General features: G+C 31.8%; 3 protein-coding genes across 4 annotated transcripts; 2 read left to right on the top strand and 1 right to left on the bottom strand.

Moving 5' to 3' along the window:
• The first annotated feature begins 5,378 nt into the window (after nt 1–5,378).
• Nucleotides 5,379–7,021, top strand: LOC121175105 (uncharacterized). 2 transcript variants are annotated; one of them, XM_041016945.1, is made up of 4 exons: nt 5,379–5,641; nt 5,723–5,927; nt 6,020–6,156; nt 6,315–7,021. In XM_041016945.1, exons 2-4 carry the CDS (start codon nt 5,768–5,770, stop codon nt 6,318–6,320), a joined length of 303 nt encoding a protein of 100 aa, XP_040872879.1. In that variant the 5' UTR covers nt 5,379–5,641; nt 5,723–5,767; the 3' UTR covers nt 6,321–7,021. The 2 variants fall into 2 exon arrangements, with proteins under 2 accessions (XP_040872879.1, XP_040872878.1); XM_041016944.1 differs by having other exon boundaries at nt 5,480–5,641; nt 6,005–6,156.
• A 6,176-nt stretch (nt 7,022–13,197) lies between these two features.
• LOC100794667 (glycine-rich cell wall structural protein) lies at nt 13,198–14,107 on the bottom strand. The gene has a single exon (XM_003528885.5). It carries the CDS (start codon nt 13,986–13,988, stop codon nt 13,530–13,532), a length of 459 nt encoding a protein of 152 aa, XP_003528933.1. The 5' UTR covers nt 13,989–14,107; the 3' UTR covers nt 13,198–13,529.
• Nucleotides 14,108–19,981: 5,874 nt separating this feature from the next.
• On the top strand, nt 19,982–23,841 carry LOC100778031 (trihelix transcription factor ASIL2). Its single transcript, XM_003529953.5, has 2 exons — nt 19,982–21,411; nt 23,528–23,841. Exon 1 carries the CDS (start codon nt 20,324–20,326, stop codon nt 21,404–21,406), a length of 1,083 nt encoding a protein of 360 aa, XP_003530001.1. The 5' UTR covers nt 19,982–20,323; the 3' UTR covers nt 21,407–21,411; nt 23,528–23,841.
• The last annotated feature ends 3,059 nt before the right edge of the window (nt 23,842–26,900 follow it).

Below are 26,900 nucleotides of genomic sequence, written 5' to 3'. Positions count from 1 at the left end.
CCTAGAGTAGCTGACACAAAAGATCAAAGACTAGCTGGAGGAGTCGATCACACAAAAAGTGACTCAACAATTAATGATATTTTCCAACTAGATGCAGTCCCAGATGCAGTCACAAATGCAATCATAGGGACTCGCACTCCCTCTTGAGGTTGAGGTTGGTCTTTTTGCTACTCTTATCAGCACAAAGGAAAGTTGCGTTGATCATTTGGGGCAGGACCCAGAAACAAGAGACTTAAACAAATGTGGCTTGTATGTTGATGACAATCCTCCCCAACTAGTTACTGTTAAAAGAGTTTATGAGGGGTCCACAACTGTACGCAACATTCCTTTGGGCAATGATCAACTCAAGGTTGGTGTTGAGGAAGTCTGAGATGTTGATGCTCACATTCTTGTACCCACTCAAGAGGTTTAGTTAGTGGGGCAGACATTTAACACCTTTCTTGCTTGGCTGACACATCTTGTTAAACCTTTTTCAGAATATGTATTTCATTTTGTTTTTCTAATAATTATTAATAAATGATTTGTTTCAAATCAAGTTTTAACTGTCATTCGCTTAATTTTTATTAACTGTGTAGGATAAGAAAATAGTTGAGGGACCGATGAAACCTGTAGATATGCCAGATCTTGACGTCGATTTGATGTACCTGATGACATTGATCATTCTGCAACTTTTCTTGAGGCCGTTGCAGATGTCGTGGGATGCTAGCGTGTTTGGGGTGTATAATGATAACTTCCCATTGTACATAAAGCATGAAGATCTTTCTAAAATAGCTTACAGTGGCCAATGTTTGAGCATCTTTGTTATACAATTGTGAATTCTGTAAGTCACTTTACATTATTGTAAATTACCTATCTGATTGTTTTATATTCATGCATAATGTACTATATTTTTAACAACAATAGGCATATGACTGAGACAAACATGAGAGCGGAGAATGCTTATGTGTATGGATTCCTTGAGCCACAGTATATACAAAGATCTAGACAATCACAATTTGAATCAGAAGATTATATTAAGAAATGGATGTACAATTTACAAAGAGACGTGTACCTAGAAGCCTACTTGAATGGATAAGTTAAACTAAACAAATCAATTTAAATCATGTATGTTTTATAATAACTTAATGTTCTCAAATGCAGTGCACATTGGCAAATGGTTGTCATTTTGCCTAAGGACAATGTTGTCATCTTGTTTTGTTCCTTGCACAATAGCCCCGACAATTACTTGAAAAGAATTATTAACAAATCAGTTATATTTTGTAGTACATATACTTTATGATTACAATTTGACTTCAATATTTTTATTGTATAATACAGATGCATGTTTCTCTTAATTAGTGCTTTGAAAGGATTCAACACAGTGAAGGAAATAAATCCACGACTGCTACTAGATGGATTGTAGTTAAAATAAGTTATTTAAATAATGTTTCATGTCTTAAAAATTAAATTTTAGTACGCTTTAGTTAACTTTGAATATCTAAATATCTTATTCAATTTAGTGTAATAAGCAAAGAGGAAATAATGGGTGTGAGTACTACGTAATGTATTGGATGTCAACAATAGTCCTAGGAGGTTTCAAGGATAATTGGGAAATGATAATTATTTACTTCACAACTAATTTAATTTCTTATTCTTGTTATTATTTAGACTCATTTATTAACTTATGTGTTTGATTATATCATGTAGTATGTTATTGATCAAAGACCATTGGAACCATAGGTAATGAAGACAATTCGCATTTAGTAGGCAAGATATTGTTTAAGTGATTTTAGGATTGTAGAGTAGTTATTGTGTTAATTTATAGTAGGTTACAAATGATTTTATGTATTGACTTTCATTTTTCTTATAATTCATTGTAAATATTTAATTATATATAATGGACGAAATTTGAACCGATTGATTAAAACTATCTGGTTTGTTACTGCTTTTTAATTTACAGGTTAATTGGGATACAAAAAATAATATTGGTTTTCTAAACAATTGATGTTGTTTTTGAATGACAACATCGGTTTTTCAAAAGCAACATCAATTATTTCTGAAAATTGATGTCATTCAAAAACAACATTGGTTGTTTGAAAAACTGATGTTGTTGACTTACAACATCAATTTTTTTATAAAAACCGATGTGCACTTCTTAATATTTTATTTTTTTGTTGTTTTTTAATGATACGGCATTGGTTTTATACAAAATTGATGTCATGTAATTTACTTAACATAGGTTTAAACCGATGAACCGATGTTAACGTTAAAACTTTTAACGTCAGTAGTTTCACCATCGGTTAATAATTAATGTTGAAAGTCCTTAATAACCGATGTTAAAAGTCTATTTTCTAGTAGTGTTTATTTTTTTATTAACATTAAAGATAAATATTTATTTTTTAAATTAAAAAAAAAAACAAAAGACATAAATTTAAATGAAAAATATTAAAATGTGTTGTTACTAATATTAATTTATTATGTGTTCATCATATTTATTGCTCGGAATCACAATTTTTTAAGATCCTAAATTTAAAAAAAATAACTAAAATCTTAAAATCTTAAAATATTTTATAACTTTAGTTAAAGAAAAAAAAATTAACATCGGATGTGACTTTTAGTTTAGAAATATAACAAATGTTACTATCTAGTCTCTTTTGAGTAATCATTTAAAAATAACCCTCAAATGGTAATTAGAAAAAAAAAAAACCCAAATGATAGTTTCCCGATGCTTTTGATAACGCCAAAAAGAGGGATATATTGTTATTGTCATCAAAGAGAAACCATGAACATGGAGAATCATAATTATGGAAAGCCTCCCACAAAGAGACAAATTGAGATTTGAGTATGTCTTCAAACTACCAAATAAGCCTCCCTCAGTTGGCCAAGATTCAAAGAAGATATAGGGGTATGTTCAACACACCAAAAGTGAAAACTATACATTATTCAAATTGGAAACGCAAGTGAGTATTAATTTGGTGGGCATCTTCAATAATATATTGATTTTTCACATCCTTTCCACAGCCTCAATCATTCATCGTGTTCCAATCAAACAAATGGACCAACAGAAGTGTAAATTGGAGATATTAAATGTATTACATATGATTAAAGTTGGCTCCAGCATTAAGTGACATGTAAGCCGAATTACTGACATGACATTCAAAGAATAAATGGTTTTCTTAATATATAATTAACAATTATGAAGTGGATGAATAAATAATTTGTTTTAGCTTAACCTAAAACACATTAGCTAAATATTATTAATGCATGATTAAATAGTTTCTAAGAGTGTGAGGAATTTTGAGTAAAAAATCTATAAATGAAGAAAGTGTAAAAAATTCTATACTATAATTTAATTATAAGTAGTATGATAATTTTAATGATTTTTACAATAACCATATTAAAAGTAATATTAATAGTCACTTTTGATTAGTTAACCATATAAAAAGATTTTGCTGACAACGCACATAATCTTTAAACTCAAGAATTTACATAAAACTTTTTATGCCTGAAAGCACATAATCTTTTGATGCCAAATGTTTTGTTATCGGATGCTATGGGATTAGTTCCCAACACCGTTGCAGTTCCTGTTTGTTTGTTTTATTTTTTTTTCCCTAATAAAAAAATACTGGAATCGATCAATTTTACAATAACTATTTTAAAAACCAAGCCTACATTAATTTATAATTAATTAAGAGTAGAAAATATTTATACTAATTAATAATAGATGAGAATTACACCCACAAAATTATTTTTGAGATATTATGATATCAGTAAAAAATATTTATTGATGTTTTTTATTAAATTTTCCAGCAAATTAACCTAACTAATCATTTTAAATGAGTTTTTTTTTTCATTTTAATCATTTTTTATCTATAAAACTTAAATTTTATATTTTATTTAAGAAATTTAAATCTAATAGCACTCGAACCAACCATACTGATCAACCCGTGTTAGTATATACCTATAGTTACTGAATATTTACGTAATGCTAAATCACTATAACTTATAACTTTGATATGTTATTTTCCCAATAACTTATATTTTATTTATGTGAGTTGTGTTATAGTTTTTCAAATGTCAAGAATTCATTAATAAAGAGATGTATAAAGAATTGGGAAAAATCCTTCCAAGCTAAATGCATATTCATTAATATGCAAGGTAAATAATTAATATTCATTAGTATGTTTTTTTATTGATTAACTAAAAACAAATGACAGAATATAAATATTTTTTTATGCAGGGAAAAAAGATGTCGCTGAAATACAATCATTATTTGGCTTCCTAACTAAGGGAGATCTGAGGATGATAAAATAATAAACATGTATAATTACTATTGAACTCATTTTTTATTCCCGGAAGGAGGGGATGAAAATTTTTATTACCATGTGATAACAATTCATCTTGTGAGTAAAAACTTAGATATATCCTCCCATTATCCACTACCTTACTACTCTCTAATTCACGTTACCCACCAATTTCATCATCTGCATGTTACACACGTACTTAATTACTATGTAAAAATAGCTAGTGTGCAAACATATATTCATGCAAACAAATTCTTTTTTTTTTAATTCACCAATTAAACTTTTGGTAAGGAATTTTTCATTTTTCCTTTCTAAAATCAAACAATTTAGTTTTACAATTTTGTTATATGAAATTTTCTACTTTTAATTCTCAATCAGTGCCACCCTTATATCGTACATGAAATGGTATTTTTTTTTTTTAATGGTGATTCTCAACGAAAAATTAATAATATATTTAACACAATAAGAATATCTTAGTAATAATTATAATATATATTCCTTATAAAAAAATAATATGAATCAAACACATGTTAAATTATTCTAAAAATAAACCATTAAAAAAAGCATCCTCTTTATTTTTATGATCTTTAATTACACAACTCCTAAACTTTATGTATAATTTTGCCGCACCCCTGCATTGCGCGTAAATTTGAAGTTGGAAATGTCCAAATGTCGCCCATTAATGGAATTGTGTGGAGAAGATAGAAAACATACTTTTCCGTAAGAAAATTTCTTATTTGTCAATATCAATACAAAATAAAACACGTAAGTAACAGACATTTTCCCCTTAAAATCGTAGAAAATGAGCACGGAGAATAAAATAAGCAATTAACGGTGCACATATCCATGGCCAAGTAGATTGCACGATCCAATATATGGAATGATGACATAGAAAGTAAGATTTCGCTCCCATTAACTAGAAACACAGACTGCATTCTGATCCATAAACATGAATTAAGTCTCCTAGCTTACACCGATGCAACTAATTGGAAGAAAAAAGTGTTTTTTTAATAATATATAGAAAAGACAATTTATAAGATAGTGAATCTGCGTTTGCATATGTGTATATTATTGTATCTTCATCAATTTATGATAGAGTGTTTTTTCCCGAAAGAATTTGTTGAAAACTTCAAATTGATAGTTAGCTTTATATGTGATATACCTCTATTTATTATCGAGAAAGCTCTCGTGCGCCCATGCAAAACCGGCCTTTAATTTGGTGGGCAGGCACACACTCACACACAGCCTTTTGTGACTTTGACTCTTTGCGGTACCTAAAGGTCAAAATTAAATACAAGTTTGCCTCATATTGTAGACGAAGACTAGGGTGCGAAGGTGAAACTCCTTTCGCACTCAAAGTAAGTTTTTAAAAAATGTTATAATCAACTGCGTCCATCCGATTTAAAAATAAAAAAATGAAACGGTTTGGATTTTTTCAGGGCAATCGATTGTAACAGGAGATTTCGGTCCTCTCTTATTTCTAGATGCAGCGGCGACTTCTTGTTCCATTTTTGTACATCGGCGTGACTAACGGCGACATATGTTGCAATGAAGCCCAGAAAGCCCGACTTGGAGGAGCTCCCGGGGCAAATCCGCAACTAACGTTAACCCTTTCCTCCTACCACGTGAATAACCTCGAGAAGGGTATGCGTTAATCGATTGTAGTTCTCGTTTTTAAGGTTGAATCTCTCCTTAGGCTTATGTTTTGGTTTTTACATTAGTTTTAGTTTGTTCAGACTTGGTTCGCGACGCAAATGGCAAGCGGCTCAGGGTTAAGGCACCTGTGAGGATTTATCTAATCTGCAATCCTTCTAGACGTTTGGTGACTCATGTAATCTACACATCACTACCAAGAAGTCCCTTTGTGGTGAAGGTATTTCCACTCTTTTGTCACTTTTTATTATTACGGTTGTAGTTTGGTTCAATTGTCCATTTTATTGTTTGCTTGTTATATTGCTCTTTTGATTGATGTTCGTTTTGCAATTTGGTTTGCCTCAGTGTTCTTCTATGTTGCTATGTTATGTGTTGTAGTTTTGAACATGCATGCCCTTTGTATAAGGAGTAGTTTTGCAATATATCTCTTACTTTGCAAGTTCTGGATTGTGGTAAATGGGAGATTTGGATGAAGACTTTTGAAGGAAAAAGGAAGATTAAGTTAGTTATATCATGTTTATAAATATCAATATGGGATGATCGGGAGGTTTCATTGGTAAACTATTTCTTTGGAGGCTCGACACTCTAAGTGTGTGTCCGTTGAAGAGTTAAAGAATAAGATTGCAACTTATAGGTAGTGGGTTCGTTAAGGAAAACCACAGGAGCCGTAGTGCAAGCGAGTCTTCACAGGGCAATCGTGTATGGACCCGAACCTGGGTGATCTATCATTCTAAAAAAAGTTCGAATTGTGAGATAAAAAGGTGTTTTTGTTTCAAGTTTCATTCTTTTAGTAGCAGTGCGGGGAAAATCATTTGAGTTTTATGTATAATTTTCTTAATTAATGTTTATTGAATGATATTTGGTACTTAAGTCTGAATGTTCTTAAACAAATTGTGATGTAAATAAGTGTCCCATGCACGTGGATTGTTGGATTGGCTCCTCTATGATTTGTTATCATGTGATTGATTGTATGTTACTTGTGAGCATGATCATTCTTGTAGCCTGAAACATCGTAAGACTATTGTTGTGGCTAAAAGCTTGAAAAAGATTGTGCTTTCTTGTCTTACCCAAGTGTTCTTAATTGTGTATATGTGTGTTGTTCATACGTTTTGTATGGAAAAGCAATAGTTGTGTTACTTAGGTTGTTGATTTTATTTTTTAAGTATTTTGTTCAATGAATGATATTAAGTCTTTGTGTTGATGAAAGTGTTTGTTTTTCAATACCAACACATGGGACAAATTTCAACTTAGTGTGCACAAGAGAGTGATTGACCTCTATAGTTAAGTTTTACCATTTCGTCATCATCATCATTTTCATACACTTCAGTAACATCATTGTCACCATCACCATTGACGAAGCTACAAAATTTGTCACTACTTTCCATCTCTAACATTATATCATCCAACTCCTACACCCATCAAAATGAATTTCGTTGTCAAATTATTACTTCTTTATCTCATATATTATTTACTATATATCTCTTCAAGTTATGTATATTTTTTTAGCAAATATCAATTAATCACTTGTATTGATTCTACAAGGGTAGTGATCACATAACTATGACCAATTGAATTAGATTGAAATTGTCAAACATGTCAACCTTGTGATAAAATGGAGAAAGGATTGCATCCTACTTACCATAATCAGTCAGGCCATGTTCACAAATAAATTTTAAGACATGATGGTTCAACTACACTTGACAATGAAGTTACACTGACATTGACTGTACTAGGAACCTGGAACACACAAGCACAATATGCAAACATGCTAATCTATAAATGAAATATGTAAATTTTTTTATAAAGGCATTAAAATTTCTACAACTACAATAAATTGAAAAGTGATTTAGCTTCTTGCGGATGCATTTGCTATACATAGTCACTTTTTTTTGGGGGGGAGGGGGGGATGGTAAAAATTAACTAAATTTTGACATTTGAAGGGATTATGTATACCCAAACCATAAGTTTCAAGATTATATTGATTTCCTATAATTATTAATCTAGAAAACCTTTAAGAATTACATATTGTAGTTGGACAAATAAGTTATTTCTGGATAAAGATGTCCAAGTGTAATTCCCTTCTAAAAAATAACTATGGGATAAAAATAGAAAACAAAAACACAAAATCACTATCACATAACAAACAAACACTCTTTGTTATGAGCAAATAGTATTCGTATTTTTGAGGTTTTTTTTTCAAATTTAAAAACATTATACTTGCGCTCATTTATATGTTATTATACCGACACCCATTATAAAAAAATATTGTTCAAATATTAAATAAGGAAGAGTGTTAGGTGTAAGTTGAAAAAATCTGAAGAATTTTAATGTAAGTTGCTTAAAATTAATTTTGTATAATATTATTCGTCATAAAATTAATATATGAAAATGGAATCCAATTTATTTTTTGAATATTCAATCAAATCTTAAAAAAGAAAGAGATATATATATGTACTAGATAGCTAGTAATTTGTTCTCTTGTCAAATGCAAAACAAAAACATATATTATAATGACGTTAACTTCTAGAGTCTAAACACAATATACAAAATATCTCTGTCTTATGTTATTGCATTCCATTAATTCCATTCTGTTTGAGTGCAAACGTCAGCTAATGACATTGGTTAGGGTCGAGTGAGTGTTTGTGTCATGTTTAAAATTTGAAGGATAAGCAGTGCTCCACTCAAAATATTTCGCTGGTCTCACAAAATTATATTATTTTTTGCTCCCACATAAAAGCTACGTACTCACTCGCGCGTCCAAGGCAGCAAAACATTTCTCTAAAAACCATCAATTAAGACTTGAGAGTGCATATGTAGTCTAATTAATCCTCAATCTGAAAGCAGATCATGATACGCCAATACTTCAAACACTAATAAAAAAAAAACAAGTATCATAGTTTGCATTGAAAAAAAAAACATTGGGGTTAATTGCTCTTTTGACAAAAAATTCTAGGGGGGCCTTTATTTGTTTTCTACTTTGGATGGGAACGACACCTTATTCAGCAGTGATTTTCAACTAAGTTCTTCAAAACACACGTATGACCACCAACACCAAAAAATCATCAAAATAAGGGGGAAAAGTGAACGATTACCCACCTTTATAATTATAAACATTTTGACTTGTGTACGTATTTAAGATATATAAAATAAAACAAAACAGAAAGTTGGAAACATTTTGGCAAGTAATGACATTTTGCTTTCAACAATGGCTTTTCCAACTTATATAATTTGTTTAGAAGCCAAACAGCATGGCCACATGGAAAATATATACAAGCAAAAATGTAGTAATGATTAATAAGGAACACGAAAAAAAGAATTAATTAAATATGGATTAATTAAGAGCAGAAATTAAAAGTTTATATATATGATTAATTAGGGGTGTATTTCTTTTTAGGGGCATATTGTTTTTTTTAAAATATTATAAAAATGATAGTTAATATGCAGTTACAAAATATGAGAACAACATTTAAGTTCACCAGAGTTATAATTCCATTCACCAGATCGACTACCAGAGTTACAATAAAAATATATATTCATTCTTGATTTCACATAAATCATAATTTTGATTCATGAGTTAATTTCAAAAAATAAATATAAGAAATTAAATAATCTTTCGAGTGACAATATAAAATAATTTGATACTATCAACTAATAAAAAATTATTATTTATATAACTCTTATAATAGTTTATAAAAATTAATAAACTTATCCTATATAATAATTAAGGATTGGATAATAATAAAATTATTTTCAATGGCCACTATTGACCGTGTTACAGTTTAATGCACCCCGGCCAGCTCCGTTTACTTATGCAAACAAACAATAATGCATTTACTTTATTCTATTACATCTTCTTATAATCAAGTGATGAGACTATTCATTTTTTATCGATACATCCATCGAACTTACTTTATTGACTTCAATATGAAACAAGTTTATTTCAATATTTCATTCACCACTTAAAACTCAAGTTTGTACTCAATGAGCGAGGTTGTGGATTTATCAATTTTTTTTTTAAAAGAGCTTCTCATTTTTAAAGTAGATATTTCTTTTTAAGAATTAGATATTTCGAAAAGGCTAGCTATTGTGAGTTGTGACTCATGTAATTGTGGTTTCTTGAATTATTTGTTGGGTAGTTAGGGCTTTTGTCAAAGGTAAGTTTTGAAATTGGATAGGTCTCGGTCTTTACACAACTTCTCGTTAATTAGATCCAAATTACTTCTTTTATAATACTGTTTTGGGGATCTTTCTGAAGTTTTGGAAATGTATAACACCTCTTAAGTATTTGTTAGTGACTGTTGTTGGATAAATTACCAACTTAACAGGATGTGTAAAAAATCTGAACTGAATCAAACTGTTTTTAAAATCAAAATGAACATAATCAGAAAACCAACCGTTTTTAGAAAAATTGAACCATAGATGAGTGTAAAAAGGAAATTTAGACCGAACCAAAAGAAATCTGATTCTTTTTTAGGGAAAAAAACCCGAACTTATTGCATACGTACTAATAATTTTATGAAAATGGTTTGATTTGAACTGAATCATAAATTCTGTTCGGTATTTTGAGGAAATTGAAACATACATATAGGTGTGAAAAAGAAAACCAAACTAAATCAAACCGTATCGCAAAAATTAAAATCTGATATGTTTTGAGAAAAAGCCGAAGTAAACCCCGTTTTTATAAAATGGTTTGGCTTAGTTTAGTTTTTTAAAAAATTCTATCTATTCACAGCCCTACAAATGAGAGACATATATTATTCAGGAGGAAATATTATCCTTAACATGCTTGAAACTAATATTGCTTTTTGTAACCTGGCGAGTGAGGATTTCAAATCATATGTTATATAATGTTTTTGTTTCTCAAAATGTTTAGAGTGTGTTTTATGCTTGGATAGCTGGATTGTCCTAGATGTTGTTCTCCCTTCCATCGGTTCAGCACATTATTATTATTATATACAACAAAGAGGGTTGATGAGCTAAAAAAAGGTTGAAAAGATATTAATGGATGTCTCTTTGGCATAGGGATGATAAAATGGACTGGTCCGGTCTGTTTTGGCCCTCCCCGTTATTGGTCCCCCAAAAAAGGATGAAACTGGTGCGCTCAGACTTAACGAGCTCTATAATGCCTGAAGTTGGACTCATGGACTGACCCGTTTTTATAAAAATAAAAACTTAAAAAATAATTGACAATATAAAATATTTAAAATAATAAATTAGTCTTAAAATTTTAAATCACACAAAGTATTTAAACCACACAAAATACTAATAGTCTTCAATAATAAGTCTACCAAGTAGTTAAATCACAATACAAAGTCATAAACTCTAAAATTAATCGTAAAATCTTAAACAATACAAAGTAATTAAACATAAATCAAACTAAAAGATCCTTCCTATCTTTTTATTTTTTTAGTAAACTCATATATTAATATAATTATTATACATTAATATTGCGGGCTAGTGGACTAACTCATCCCATCCCACCTCTGACTAGGTAGACTGGCATGTTAGGCGGAAAGAGTCACGACAGGTTGGTGGGCCACGATCTCCACTTCACTCTGCCAAATTGATAGCAAACTAATGGATCAACCCGCTTGAAGCGACTCGTTTTGGCATGTTGTGGTAACATAATTTTTTAGAACCATTCTTTTGACATTTTACGATTGATGTATCCAATCAAATTCCTTTTCTTAGTCTGGTTCAGAGTTATGTTTGGATGAAGAATTTCCAAATGACATAGAATTTTAAATGCCGAGTAATTTAATTAAAAGCAATTAAACTTCGATCAATTGTAAATCAACTTGTTTGGATTATAAAATTTTACAAATAATTGAATTTCAGAACAAATGTTTCTCGTGATTTTCTTCTCTCTCCTAGCATGTTTTGTCTCTTTACCACACATTTCAACCATCAATCCCAACATTGCAACACAAATTTTACCACAAAAATCGAATCTTGAAAACTTCAAAATAAATTTCAAGTTATCTTATGGTAAGAAATCAGATTCATTCACACTCACTTCTAGTCACCGATGAAGGTGTTGGCATGGTCAAGATCCTTGCGGAAATTGATGACATTGACGACAATGACGACGCAACAAAGGTTCTTCATGATGTTGATGACTATGCAATGAATGAGACGTTCATTGAGTGGAAGACACAACACGGGAACTCAAGCTTGAATGACTCAACCTTGTCAACCATCGTGCAGACTTGCTTTTTCCCGTCGCCATCTCCGTCGCACCAATCAGTTATTAAGTCACTGAAAAAATGAAAGAATATAGTGACAAAAGATGTGGTTGAGGACGGCAAGATGAAAAATGAGGAATTTTTTAAAAATTGCCTATTTTGGGAGAATTATAAATTTTTGATGTTAACAAAGGATAAATTTGTTGGAGAATTCTTCAAATTCTCCTATTGAATAATTCAAGTGTGTCTTCAGACGGGTGCAATAACGCCTCTGATAGTTCTGCAGATTAAATTTATTTTGAGATAAAATTTGAATATTTGTAGTGACTGAATGACTGACTGTTATGTTGTCCAGTGCAAACTGCAAAGTGCTCTGTTATTCTATATATTACATTCTATTTGCTTTTAGTATTTTAATTACTATTTTTATAAGGGTGAAACAGTATTATAGGTGCTTCTTTTTTTATGTTTAGGGGGCTGCAGCTATTACGTTCTGTTTTTTGGGATACAAAAGCTGCTTTAGCCTTGTTTGTACTCGATATTCCACGCCTTCTGCTCAGCATAGGTGATAGCAAAGGTTTCAATAAAATTATTCAATTATAATAATATAAAAAAAAAGTGAAAAGATATTATTTCATGTTTAAACTAATATATTCATGCAGCCCATAAAAAAACCCATGTGATCCAAGCGGTGATCATGCACATGTAGCTGTAATTTAGTTAGCATTTAATTAGTTGTAGTTGGTATGTTAGAATTTGTGTTGCACCTCTTGTACCTAACCATCGTGTTATATCTGATCCGTCATGTATATATATTTAAAGTAGTAACACTTGTGCATTTTAATTAAAGTCAGAGTAATATATATTGTACTTCATTCTCAAACCGCATCTCTTTTCTGTCGGATATATATCTCTTATTTGTGAAAAAACTAGATGACGTGAAGTAAATTAACTAGATACACACAAACTACAGAATTTGGATCATCTCACGCAGGTTTGTAGTGGTATGATATATGTTTCAAAAACTATAGCCGCAACTCAAGCATTCTAAAGATACAAACAAAGAGTCAAAGATATAAATGCATATTCTCATATATTTAGTAACTATAATTCATGAATCCAATTACAACCCGTAAAATATGGCATATATATAACACAATGATGTAGAACGACACGGGTATACCCGTATTTCTGGGATATATCTTTTACATTAAATGAACGCAAAATGAAGCATGCATCTAGTACATACTTGAACTTATTTAAATTTGTGGGGTACAAAACGACATTAGAAAGAAAACAAATTAACAATAGCAAACCATAACTGTGAAAATGAAACACTAATCTTAGTAATTATCATCACAAATCTGGAATTATTGAACGTACGTACGTAATTAACTCAATTGATTTTTCAAGGCTTGTTGGCTTCAACATGCTTGAAACCACCAATGACACCACCAATACCACCAATAGCACCTACACCACCTCCAACCCCTCCAAATCCAATTCCTTTGTAAATGCCTCCTCCAATTCCAATTCCTTTGTAAATGCCTCCCCCAATTCCACCACCTAGACCACTACCACCTCCAAGTCCTCCCACTCCACCACTTCCAGCTCCTCCTCCATATCCACCACCTAAACCACTATCACCTCCAGCTCCTCCTCCATAGCCACCTCCTAAACCACCACCACCTCCACCCACATCTCCAATTCCTCCAACACCACCAATGGACCCTCCATCTAAGCAATTTTCTGGCTTCTTGACCTCTTCCTTTGATTTTTCCTCCAAGTTTCTTGCATCAACATATTGGGATATTCCCAGCACCAAACATACTCCCAAAACAACCACCGAAATGAATTTCCTCTTCATCACTATCTTATAATCTTTAACAACAGTGTGTATGTGCTAGTAATTGTATGCACACACCTCACTAGGACTACTCCCTCTGATCTTTTGCACCTTGTATGCATGCATTTATATAGTTCTCGCTTGCATGCGAATAAATGATAATCTTTATTTCACAATGCAAAAGACGAAAAGTATTTAATGTGCAGTTGGAGGGTTAGGAGAGAGTTGTTTATTGCAACCTCACAAGTTACCTTCTCTCTCAGTAATAGTCCAGCTCTACCACATGCCAGTAACGTGACGTTTCCATTCGCATTCATGATTGGCCATTGCATGCCCACACTTATATTTTGTCTCGATCGAGAAATTATATTTGTAACTTATTCTACACTCTATCACATTTTTTTGTTAATTAAAATTACGTAATGATATTTAAATTTTAGGGAAATTATTATTGGAGATTTCATAAGTGTCTACACCTTGAGAAATAGGAAGTAGAGGTAACAGAATAAGTTGTCTAACTTGACAGGTCAAGGTGTGAAAAGTAGATCAAACAAAGACCAAGCTAAATTCTTTATGGACTACATATTTATTGGCTCGATGGACTAAGCCAAATTAGCACACTTTTTTTTTGTCTCAACTTATATAATTTTTTTAAAAAGTAACATTTGGAAAATTACTAACCTAATTTGTCCAATATTATTTTTGTGCTTACACTTCATGTGGCCGACCTGATCTATCTAGCTCAATCGTGTGAGTCAAATTGGTCTGATTCTATCAGGCCTAATTTGTTAGGGCTTAGCATTGGACAAAACAATATTTTTTTCAGATCTAACAAGAAGAGAGAGATAAATGATTGCCATGATTAGTTATATATGTAAATGTGAGAAGAAAGATAAAGAAAAGAGATATTAAGGGTGTATTTGTAATTTGAGGACATATCTAAATATCACCACCTTATATAACTAAGATTTATCCAATAGAGGTGAGATTTATGTCATGATTTCAAAATTTTTCATGTGACTATTTAAGACTATTGGAAATAATCTAAGTTTCACATCGGAAAAAAGTAATCTAACATTAGAATAAATAAGTGAGGGACAACTTTCACCCTCAGACTGAATAGTGTGAGAAGTCTAACTCAACTCCAAAAGCAAGTTCAAGGAATGAGGATTGTTCCTCACTTATATATTCTAATGTGAGATTACTTTTAATCGATATAAAACTTAGATTATTTCCAACAAAAACAATAAAAAAAAAATAGTTATGTTTGAGTCAAATATCACTTTGGGATGTGTGAGTAACAAAAAATTTTATGTGAGTATTTAAGACAATTATTTAAAATTTAAATTCAATCTTTTTAGTTAAGTTGGAGTACTCGTATAAGTGATAATTTCAAATAAATTTTAAGAAATAATAAAGAATTCACTTAAAAACGAAACATGAAAGAAGGAACAAAGTCCTTGGTCGTTATGCAGTCATAAATTCCATAGTAAGGTACCTCTACCAAGTGCATAGGCCTTGTCTGACAAGCGGTCCATCACTTGATTTGCATGAGCTGATACACCAGAATTCAGAAAGAGTGAGCATATTGGCATAATAATATTGGGTAATACTATTATAGTATATTGGAATTATTTTGTCGGGGTGGTGGCACACTGGCACCCATTTATCATTTATTTTCGGGGTGATGGGGTAATGAATATGGTCCATGTGGATTAATTCTTAGATATTTGGCTAGTCAAAAACAAGAGTATGTGCAATTTAATCGCTTTTATGGCAGTCTTAATTTAACTATATATATTCATAGGAGGAAACTTAATTAATTGAGTTAGATGCAGGCTTCTCGCAACCAATTTAAAACAAGCTATAAATGTAATAACAGGACCAGTCTGTATCATCTGTTAGTGGCTACAGTGTCGCGTGTCTATCTGTTAGTGCGAAACTTCAAATTGAAGATAAAACAGAAAAGGAAACAAAATCTGGATACAAATAATTTATATTCATTCACGTACACACTGTTACCTACTGTGTCCGTTTACTGTTAGAAATTATATTAAAACCTCATTGTCACCGTGTTGTTACAAAAAAATATACACACTTTGTTCATTTTTGGTAGAATACACACACGGCTCTTCTGCCTTGAGAATAAATATCAATCTATTTTATATTCGAATTCCACAAGTTTGAAATTTATTCGATAAGAAAAAAAAATCAAATCATAAAATTATGAGCTTCTATACACTTACAAATCAGTTACCCAATTATTTTGACCACGTAAGTTTTTTATTCTTATGGTATGTGGCAGTTTATGTTTACTTTATTCTATATATGTTTCTAGGTTTGGTCATGTTCTCTCTTTTATAGTGGGTAGGTGGTGTTTGGTTTGCATGCAGTTCAAGTTACCTTACTATTTTAGCCAAAGGTAAACTAAAGAATTTCAAAAGTGAAAAAATTATCTTAAAACATATGATTAAATACTCTTAAGTTTGGTTGTGTTTGTAGGTAGAGAGAGAAGGATTTATTTCTTCCTTTCGTTTTAAAACTAAGAAATAGTGTAGTTGGCAGAGAGTGAACATATATAGAGGAATCTCATTTCGCAATGGTTTTGATAAATTTTGTTTATTCAGGTAATTAAGTTAAATGACCTGAAGTGTACCTAGCACATGCATTTGGCTCAACACACTTCTTAACTCTTTCGAGAGAAAAATATATTTTAGTTTTGAATGAAAAAATACTATGCTTTGATTCGTTCACCATGTTTTAAAAAAGGTTGAAAATGGTACTTAATTTGGCCTTTTACGTACGTAACCTTCTTTTTTTAAGAAAAAATTAAAAATGCTTTAATGCGAAGAATTTTATGTGGTCCTCTCACTCTGCCACTCTTGTTAACAAACATATGCAATGGCATAAACCAATGATAATTACTGTTGACATGATCGTCAAATGGCATTGTAGGGTAGGGAAAATTAAGGAGGAAAACATATAGTTTGTTCTCTTATTCTTAAGGAAAATGATATAGGTGGACGCGTGAAGTCTTGTTGACACTTATGCTCACAGAAATATGTTGGATAAAATAGTAAAAATAGATAAGAAATAAAATAGAAACAAAATGTGTTTGACTGAAGAGATGAAAAAATAGATAGAAAGATAAGCAAAAAAAAATATTCTGGTAATCTAAAAAAATTTAAAGTTGTTTCTACTCTAAATCTTCTAAACCAAACAAACAATATATTCTATCTACTACTCCCCTCCTTTCAATTTTTTTTGTCCGCCAAACAAAGCATTTAAAAAGATTAACAAAGAGAAGGAAAAGAAATAAGCAATTAAGTATAATAAATAATACGATGTGTTTGGATAAAAATAATAATAAATGTTAAAGTTGGAAAAATAATTCAAATTTCAACGTAAATAAAGTGAGTGAAAATTTAGAAGGAGTTATTTTTAGGGATTTTTTTTATCTTTCAAATCGTTAGAACGTGTTTCAAGATTTTAACGTAAAAAAATAATGTTAACATTATTTATATTTAAAGATTTTATCAATTTGTTTTAATTTATTTTAGGATTCTTTTTTAAAATTTAGATGATAATAGTATTACAATTTATCTTTATATATAGAATTTAGAAATAAAAAAGCAGAACGTGTTTCATCTAAAATTTCTTGAAGGCGTGGGTAATTAATAATTTTACCAACAATTTGAAAGCGACGACGATCGAGGTGTTCACTACAAAATTCTTAAACATCCTCTACACTGCAACCCAATTACCATTAATTATTCCACAAAGTAGCCACAATTCATCACAACTATCACCCACAGTGCAAATAAGTTTCGCACCATCACAAACTCCAAACACTACAGACGCAAGAGGCAACGCGTCTCCATTGTGCTATATGTCACATATCATTTCAAATCATAATGGAGAGTGAAGACCAAGAGGAAACGAGGAAGAAGACCAAAAAGTTTTCCCCCTCACCTCCTTTTCAAACTCTAACAATGGAGAGGAAGAAGAAATGACATTATATATGTTGATTAGTTAGACGGTTATTAGTGCTGCATTTTCATGTTTGATGGGCTGACTGAATTGCAGCAAAATTGATATTGATGGACACTTTCTTACTTAAAGGATTAAGTGGCAAAAATTTTTATATATATATATATATATATATATATATATATGTATGTGTGTGTGTGAATTTAATAGTGTACTCTTACATAATTCCCAACTCTCATTTCAATTTAGCCCATTAAAAGGTTATTGCTATCTCCACTATCCACCTCCCTTCCCTTTTTATCTAAAGTACGTTTTCCTTTCCCTTTTTTAAAATCAAATTAGCTTCCTATTAAATTCATATTTTATAATTTATAAGAGTAACTTTTTAATATTATTTAAGTTTTAATGTATTTTATTTAGTTTAAATTTTAATAAATATATATTAACACATATGTTAATAAATATTTAAATATATTTTATATATACATTTGTGATTTGATGAATTTAAATTTTTTAAATCATAATATATAATATTTCATAAACATATAAAGTAAATTAATATTATTTTAATTTTTTTTATTGGACAACTAATTAAAATTGCACACATGTATGTTTGATAATAGTAAAATATACATGTGTGAATTTATTTAAACTTTACGTGTTCAAATTAAATAAAACACTATAAACAACTCTTTATTAGTTGTATTCATATAAAATTTACTTAATGATAATAACTATATTTTAAAATATACTTCTAATCAGATATTTTTTACATTTTTACTTTCATCAATAAAAAATATATATTATCAATTTACACAGTTCTTTAATCTATTATATAAAATTTTAAAAATAGAGTAAATATAAAATCTAAATATTTCAATTTATATGATTCTTATAATTGATTTAATTAAGATTCTATAATTGATTTAAAATTTTATTGAAAATAAAATAAATATAAAATTTACATTAATTGAATTATGTTGAGGGAATGAATATGGAGTGTCATGTGACATTATCCCCATAGAATAAATTATTATTATTATTATTATTATTATTATTATTATTATTATTATTATTATATATAAGAATATTTAGATTATCTTTCAATTTCAAAACCTTCTCTCACTTGCATACTCTCTTTCATAGTAACAACATATCCCCCTCTTTTCTTTTACTTCCTTCATCTTCATTTGATCTCTTGCTCAAGTCTCTCTTTATTCCTCTCTTGCTTGACCTCTTGCTTGACCTCTTGCTTTAGCATTAGGAATTTTATCCTCTAATCTAATATAGTATGTTTATGCTCTCAACTACTTTTCTTTCTTGCTTTATTTTTGTTCTCACACAACACTATTAATGTCTCTCATTTTATATATGCAACAATGTATATCTAAATTGTTGTGGCGAAGCGCCTCTTAGAGTTGCCTAAATTGAAGGATCGTTACTAATTATATGTTTTTTTTCACTTCAATTGCTTCTTTATTGTATAATTTTTCCTTTGTATAGGGTTTTTAATTAATGGTCCTAGACTCCTAGTGTTCTGCTTGAATTTTTCCATATATATTTTTAAACATTTTGTAAAGAATTTTATGAATCTCAGAATAGTACTTACAAAAATACTTTTCAGAATACAATTTAATGTTTAACATTTGGGAAAGTACTTTCTTGGATTTTAAAACAAGTTATTATTCTAGAAAGTACATTTTGGAATAATGGTTATGTAACAATGTTATGGCTATAAGGGGTATAGTTGATAAACAAGTATTAAGCTTAAATATTTTTCCGTCCCCTACAATTTAGTATTTTTTTATTTTCATCCTTATAATTTTTTTTTTCATTTTAGTCCTTGTAAATTGTGTTTTTTTTCGTTCTTAAAAAGTTTTATATATCACTTTAAATAGTAAAAAAAATATTATAAACAATAAAAAAAGTATTATCTAAAAAATTTTGAGGACAAAAAATAAAATAAACATATTTTGTAAGAACTGGAATAGATTATTTTTTGCAAAGAGAAAACTGAAAAAAAATGCTAAATTGCAGGAATTTAAACCTAAAAATTAAGAAGAAGAAAAAAATGGTATTGTGCTTATTAGCAAGAAAAGCGAAGTAGATATAGCAAAAGCCCCATTAAAATTGTGATTCACTTCATACCCAAAGCCCACTGACTCCACGCACGGACTTCACCTTCAGCCCAAATATAAAAGAAGGAAAGAGAAGAAGACGCATCTGAAAATCCAAAAATTCCCCAAACTTCACACCGTACAAAAACCCTAACCCAATTTCACCATTCCCCAAATTCAATTCCCTCAAATCCCTTCCCTAATAATCGCCATTTTGCTTAGTGCAATCTCTCTGCGATCCCAATAGCCATGGACGACATGGAAGACGACGCAAGGTACCCTCCCAAGTCCTTCTCTCTCAACCGCCAGAACCCCTCCCACCGCCACAAACACCCCATACGCGCCGCCCCCTACCACCGCCCAATGCCCACGCGCTACCAGGAACCCGACGACGATGATGATGACGACAACGAACCCGACGATTTCGACGACGGCGAAGCCGAAAACGGTTACGACGACGATAACAACGTCGCGTATCCTCGGATCCCGAAGAAGCGCAAGGTAGTCGCGGCCGCCGCAGCAGCAGCAGCAGGAGGCTCCTACGAGTTCGCGCCACGCGTCAAATTCTCGTACGGCTCCCGCGGTTCGGGTTCGGGTTCGGGTTCGGGTTCGGGCGAGGAGTGGAACGAGTCCGAGACTTTCGTGCTGTTAGAGGTTTGGGGCGACAAGTTCCTCCAGCTCGGGAGGAACAGTTTGAGATCCGAGGAATGGCACGAGGTTGCAGAAAAAGTTTCCGAGGAATTGAAAACAGAGAGAACGGTGACGCAGTGTAGAAGCGTGTTTGACAAGCTAAAAAGAAGGTACAAGAAGGAGAAAGCTAGAATGGACGAAATGGGCCTTGGTTCCTGCAAATGGACCTTCTTCAAGAAGATGGACATGTTGATGGCTTCCTCCGCAAGACAAGAGTATGGGCTTGCTTGTGGCGTGGATTCTGGGGAGTATGTGTTTATGAACACTAGGGTTTACTTGAACAGTTCCAATGGGTTTGATGAGATGAGGGACAGTCCAGGGGAGTCTGAGAGTGATGATGATGACGATGAAGAGGAGGATGTTGGTGGTGGGGGTGGGGATGAGGATGAGGATGAGGACGACGAGATGTCGTGCCGCGTGTTGGCGGATTCGATTCAGAAGTTTGGGAAGATATATGAAAAGATTGAGAATAGTAAGAGGCAGCAGATGATGGAGCTGGAGAAGATGAGGCTGGATTTTAACAGGGAGCTGGAGCTGCAGAAGAAGCAAATTCTCGAGAGGGCGCAGGCCGAGATTGCCAAAATTCAGGATGTGGATGAGGAGGATACTGACACTTCCGGTGGCGAGAATCTCAGTGAATGATCTAGGTAGGTCAGTCATTCAAGTTGCAATTGGAAGAACTTATTTAATGATATAAGCAAGTTATGTAAGTATTTGGGAATTGGGAGAAATTATGAAAATAACTTTTGATATGTCCAGATTTTGACTTATGATATGTTCAGAAGTTGTTTTAACTTTTAGGCTTATTTCAATAAATTCTCCGGAATAGTTTAGCCTCGTTTTTGTCAATTATAGAAACAACTTGTAGGCAAACACTTATATGATAAGTAATTAACTAAGGGTGATTTCAATGAATGATGTAGGTAGGTTGTTTACTACTTAAGGGTGCATTTGGAAGAACTTAATTTTAGTTTATCAGGACTTATCTTATATGATATAAGCATTTATGTAAGTTTTTGAGTGAGCTAATGAAAATAGCTTATGATCTCTCTGCAAGTTGTTTCCAGCTTATATCATATAGGTTATAACTTGTATGAAAATAGTTCAACCTGTGTTACTTCAATAATATAAATATCTTACGCATAAACCCTTGCATGATAAGTACTTATTTAATAAGTACTTACTTAAGCTGTTTACCTGAATGCACCCGTACCCCAACTATTTTGTTCTGACATATTGTATTGTGCCATTCATGTGTCACTGTGATTTGGATGCAGATACTTTGGTTTCCTTTTTATTGTTGAATGTTAAGACCAGATTTGTTTGGTATGAAATGAAACTATTAGAGAACATTTTGAATTTTCCTTTAAGTTCATGAATGTGCTCCTGTTGTTCAAAAAAGAAAGCCAGATAGTTCTATGGATTAAGGTGTCACACTTTTAGGAATACGATTATGGTCAAACTAATTTCCTAAGGTGCTCAATAAATGCTTACTTCTAACAAAAACACTGAATATTATTTAGGGTTTGGTTCCAGATCCGAATATTCTCTGATTAAGGGTTGAATATATGCAACACTTATTAATTGATTTGGATTTTGGGAGGAAATCTTTAACATGATTTTATTTTTTTATTTTTGTTAAGGTTGTGTGTAGTCCTCTCTATTTTGTCAATGATTTCCTTATCAATGGAGTAAATGCTCACTCTTTTAGCTATTTGAAATTTTGAATAGTTCATGCACGATGCACATCATATAAGAATCATTAACTTGATTTGGTTAGACTTTTCATATTACATGAGTCATCAGACTGCAGTCAAATGAAAATGGAGCCACACTTAAATTTTATATGATAACACAAACATTATATAAACCTAGTAATTGACTTACATGCTGTGAAGTGCTGAAAGTCATGTGGTCATGCCTTACAAATCATACCAGAGACTGATACACCGTGCCATAAAATTTAGAAAAACTGGTGTGTGTGTGTGTGTGCGCGCCAAAGAGGGACTAAACTCTTGAGTTTGCCCTTGAAATTTTTTACAACAGGCACATCAGCCCTCTGTAAAATGCTTACATTAGTCCCTAGAAAATCACAAATGTTGGCCATATTGATCCTTTTCAAGGACTAGAATGTCCTGTGCATAGGGACTAATATGGCCAACATTTGTAATTTTTAGAGACTAATGTATTGTTAGGGATAATTTTGTGGCTTCGTTAGAAAAAAGTTATGAAACAATCTTTTCAATGTGAATACTGACTTAAGGAATGGGCAAGGGTAGAGCCCAACTTGACTTCGATAGGGACTGACAATATTATATTAGAAGTTCTCAAACTAAAGGATAACATGAAGAGAGTCAGGAATTGACAATTTAACATAGCATTGTTTTGATTAGTAGCAAAAGGAGGTGTGGCTGATACCATCTGTTTAATCATATAAGGTGTCAGAATGCTGAGATGACTCAAAATTCAGTCTTTGGGATGCCAAACAACTTGTTAACAAGTTAGATAATGTATTGATTGGTATTTGTGAAATGTTCTTCTGAAAGATGGGATGCATGAAGAAATGGTATTCAAAGTGCATTTTTATTCTTATACCACATGCCTTACTTCGATTGTTTGGTTTTATAAGATTAGAGAAAATCTGGTTATCGCGCAGTTTGCAATGCACTGATTCATTAAGCGTAAGAGGTGTGCTTTCATAATGTCTGTTGCACTTAAAATTTTAAATGGTGCACACTTGATTATTAATTTTAAATGGTGCAGGGCATCTGATTCTCTTGTAATATTTTGAAAATGAGGAGATATGATCTTGGATAGGGTGGTGATATCTGGATAGAGTGCACCATTTTTGGAGGAAAGAGCTGCACCCTGTAAGATTTTCAAATTTCAACCCTTGTGTACCCTGATAATGGGGAAGCTCATTCGAAAGAGTAATATTATTGTATGGGTAACTTGCAATAAATTTGGTGCACTTTTAAATGATTTGCAGCACATTTATGTAACTCATTTCATCCAAATATGTGCCTTTGGATGGAAATTATTAATCAAATGTTAATAGTATGCTAAACTTAAACGCACACACTGCATTGTGTCTCGGTGTCACCATTTGGAATTTTTTATTATTATGGCTCTTAAGCTCGAGTAACTCTTGCGTAGTGTGTGTATTGGACAACTGATTAAAAACTAAAAATTAACATTAAAACCAATTAGTGTTTGAAGAATGGAAAACTCTTGGAGATAGAGGTCTTGAGTGGCTCACCAAACTCTTTAATGAAATTATGAGGTCAAAACGCATGCCAGAGGAATGGAGGAGAAGCACGTTAGTGCCAATCTATAAGAACAAAGGGGATATACAAAATTGTGCAAATTATAGGGGAATCAAGCTCATGAGTCATACCATGAAATTATGGGAAAGAATGATCGAACGGAGATTAAGAAAGGAGACTCAAGTTACTGAGAATCAATTTGGTTTCATGTCGGGAAGGTCGACCATGGAAGCGATCTATTTATTACGGCGGGTGATGGAGCAATATCGCATGGACCAACAAGACTTGCACTTGATTTTTATTGACTTGGAGAAAGCGTATGATAGAGTGCCTAGAGAGATTTTGTGGAAAGCTCTAGAGAAGAAAGGGGTTAGGGTTGCATATATTCAAGCTATCCAAGATATGTATGATAGGTTATCGACTAGTGTTAGGACACAGGGTGGAGAGTCAGACGATTTTCCCATCACAATTGGTTTGCATCAAGGGTCAATCCTTAGCCCCTACCTTTTTACCTTAATTCTGGATGTCCTCACGGAACAAATCCAAGAGATAGCGCCGAGATGCATGCTTTTTGCAGATGACATAGTCCTCCTTAGAGAGTCGAGGAAGGAGTTGAATGAGAGGTTGGAAACTTGGAGACGAGCTCTAGAAACACATGGTTTTCGCCTAAGCAGAAGCAAATCGGAGTATATGGAATGTAAGTTCAACAAAAGAAGGAGGGTTTCTAACTCAGAGGTGAAAATAGGAGACCATATTATCCCTCAAGTCACATGGTTTAAATATCTTGGGTCTGTAATACAGGATGATGGAGAAATTGAAGGGGATGTGAATCATCGCATTCAAGCAGGATGGATGAAATGGAGAAAAGCATCGGGGGTGTTATGTGATGCAAAGGTACCGATCAAGCTAAAGGGAAAGTTTTATCGGATTGCGGTAAGACCGGCGATTTTGTACGGAACAGAATGTTGGGCGATCAAGAGCCAACATGAGAATAAAGTAGGTGTAGCAGAGATGAGGATGTTGCGGTGGATGTGTGGTAAGACTCGACAGGATAAAATTAGAAACGAAGCTATTAGAGAGAGGGTTGGAGTAGCGCCTATTGTAGAGAAGATGGTGGAAAATAGACTTAGGTGGTTTGGGCATGTAGAGAGAAGACCGGTAGACTCTGTAGTGAGGAGAGTAGACCAGATGGAGAGAAGACAAACAATTCGAGGCAGAGGAAGACCCAAAAAGACTATAAGAGAGGTTATCAAAAAGGATCTCGAACTTAATGATTTGGATAGAAGTATGGTACTTGATAGAACATTATGGCAGAAGTTGATCCATGTAGCCGACCCCACCTAGTGGGATAAGGCGTTGTTGTTGTTGTTGTAGTGTTTGAAGAAGTGTATTAGAGAGTATCTTGCTAGACTTTTAGCAATGGTTTTGTTGGCTTTTTTTGTTATAACATACAAAAACAAGGTCGCAGTTCAAAATTTGACACAAAATAATACTCTTTTCAACCCGCCATTCTGGAAACTGTATGAAAAAGGAAATGGATCCTCTAGGAGAAAAGTTTGGGAAGGGAAAAGTTTTTCATGTTGGATGCTCGGGATTCATAATTCTTGGAAATTGTGAATCCTAAGAATTATGTTATTATTTTTCTTATGAATGAGTAAAAAAATTATTTGATATTTAAATAAATTTTTTAGAAATCAGAATTATAAGAGTATTTTTACCAATATTTTAATTATTTGTCATAATAAATGAGTAATATGATATTTTTATTATGTAAAGAATAATTAAACTTGGAGAAATAAAAATTTTACTTTTTTTCATGTAAAAGTTTGTGGAAAACTAATTAAAAACATTTCTAGAAAATATGATTTTCTGAAAATGTTATTTTGTTAAAATGAATACCAAAAATAAAAAAAACTAAGATTTTCAACTTAGGATTTATGGGAAATTAAACGGTAATTGGAAGCAGATGGTCTATTTTTGCGAATAGATCTTCCCTGAAAAAATAGAAAGTTGACATGGCCAACTGTTTTGATTTCATTGTTTATTTTTTAGAAACAGAATGATATTATATTTGATAAAATTTATTGAAAGATGAAGTTTTCATCCAGTGACTATTACCGTAGATGATCCATTTCCTTAAAAGATTTCATAGCTTTACATTTACATGTCTATTGATAAAATAGAAAGATGTAGTATATAAAACCATTAAAAAATGTTTATTTCTGATTTTTCAATTATATATATATATATATATATATATATATATATATATGATTTTTTTCCTTTAAAAAAATAATGATTTTTAGGACTGATAGTATATTTTATTATTGATTCAACTTCAGTCTAATCACAATTAAGCTAATGAATCGTGAAGGGTTTTATTTGTTTAATAGCAATTTTTAAAAACATTGTGTTGTGAGATAACATCATTTTACTTCAATTTTTCATTCGATGGAGTAAACAATAGATCCATTAGATTTGAACGCCAAAATTCATTGAAATGATAAGAGTTAATCTTTTTCGGTCTTGCTAAATATATTGACGTCATTATAATCATCTTGCTGTTTACGGAACGCGAAACCAAAGGACAAAATTGTATGATTCCTATCATTGAAGAATTAAATTGATATTAATTTTGTATGCTAGGAGGACTAAATTAATGATATTATTGATGATCGAGGGATTAAAACTTTGTCGAGATTTTTGGAGGAACAAAATGACATTTTTTTTATAATTAAAAAGAATTTGATGTCAAAATTCCTCAAATAACCAAAGTGATTGCAGAAACTTAAAAGGGGGTTGACTCAAGCAAATATGCATGGCCATTGTTGAATGTAATAGATTTGTGCAGAGATGCTTTATTGACTGGA

This window comes from Glycine max, chromosome 7 (assembly GCF_000004515.6).
Source record: "Glycine max cultivar Williams 82 chromosome 7, Glycine_max_v4.0, whole genome shotgun sequence".
In the NCBI taxonomy this organism is placed as follows: domain Eukaryota; kingdom Viridiplantae; phylum Streptophyta; class Magnoliopsida; order Fabales; family Fabaceae; genus Glycine; species Glycine max.
Note: the sequence above shows the minus strand (reverse complement) of the source record. Positions and strands in the feature narration are given on the sequence as shown.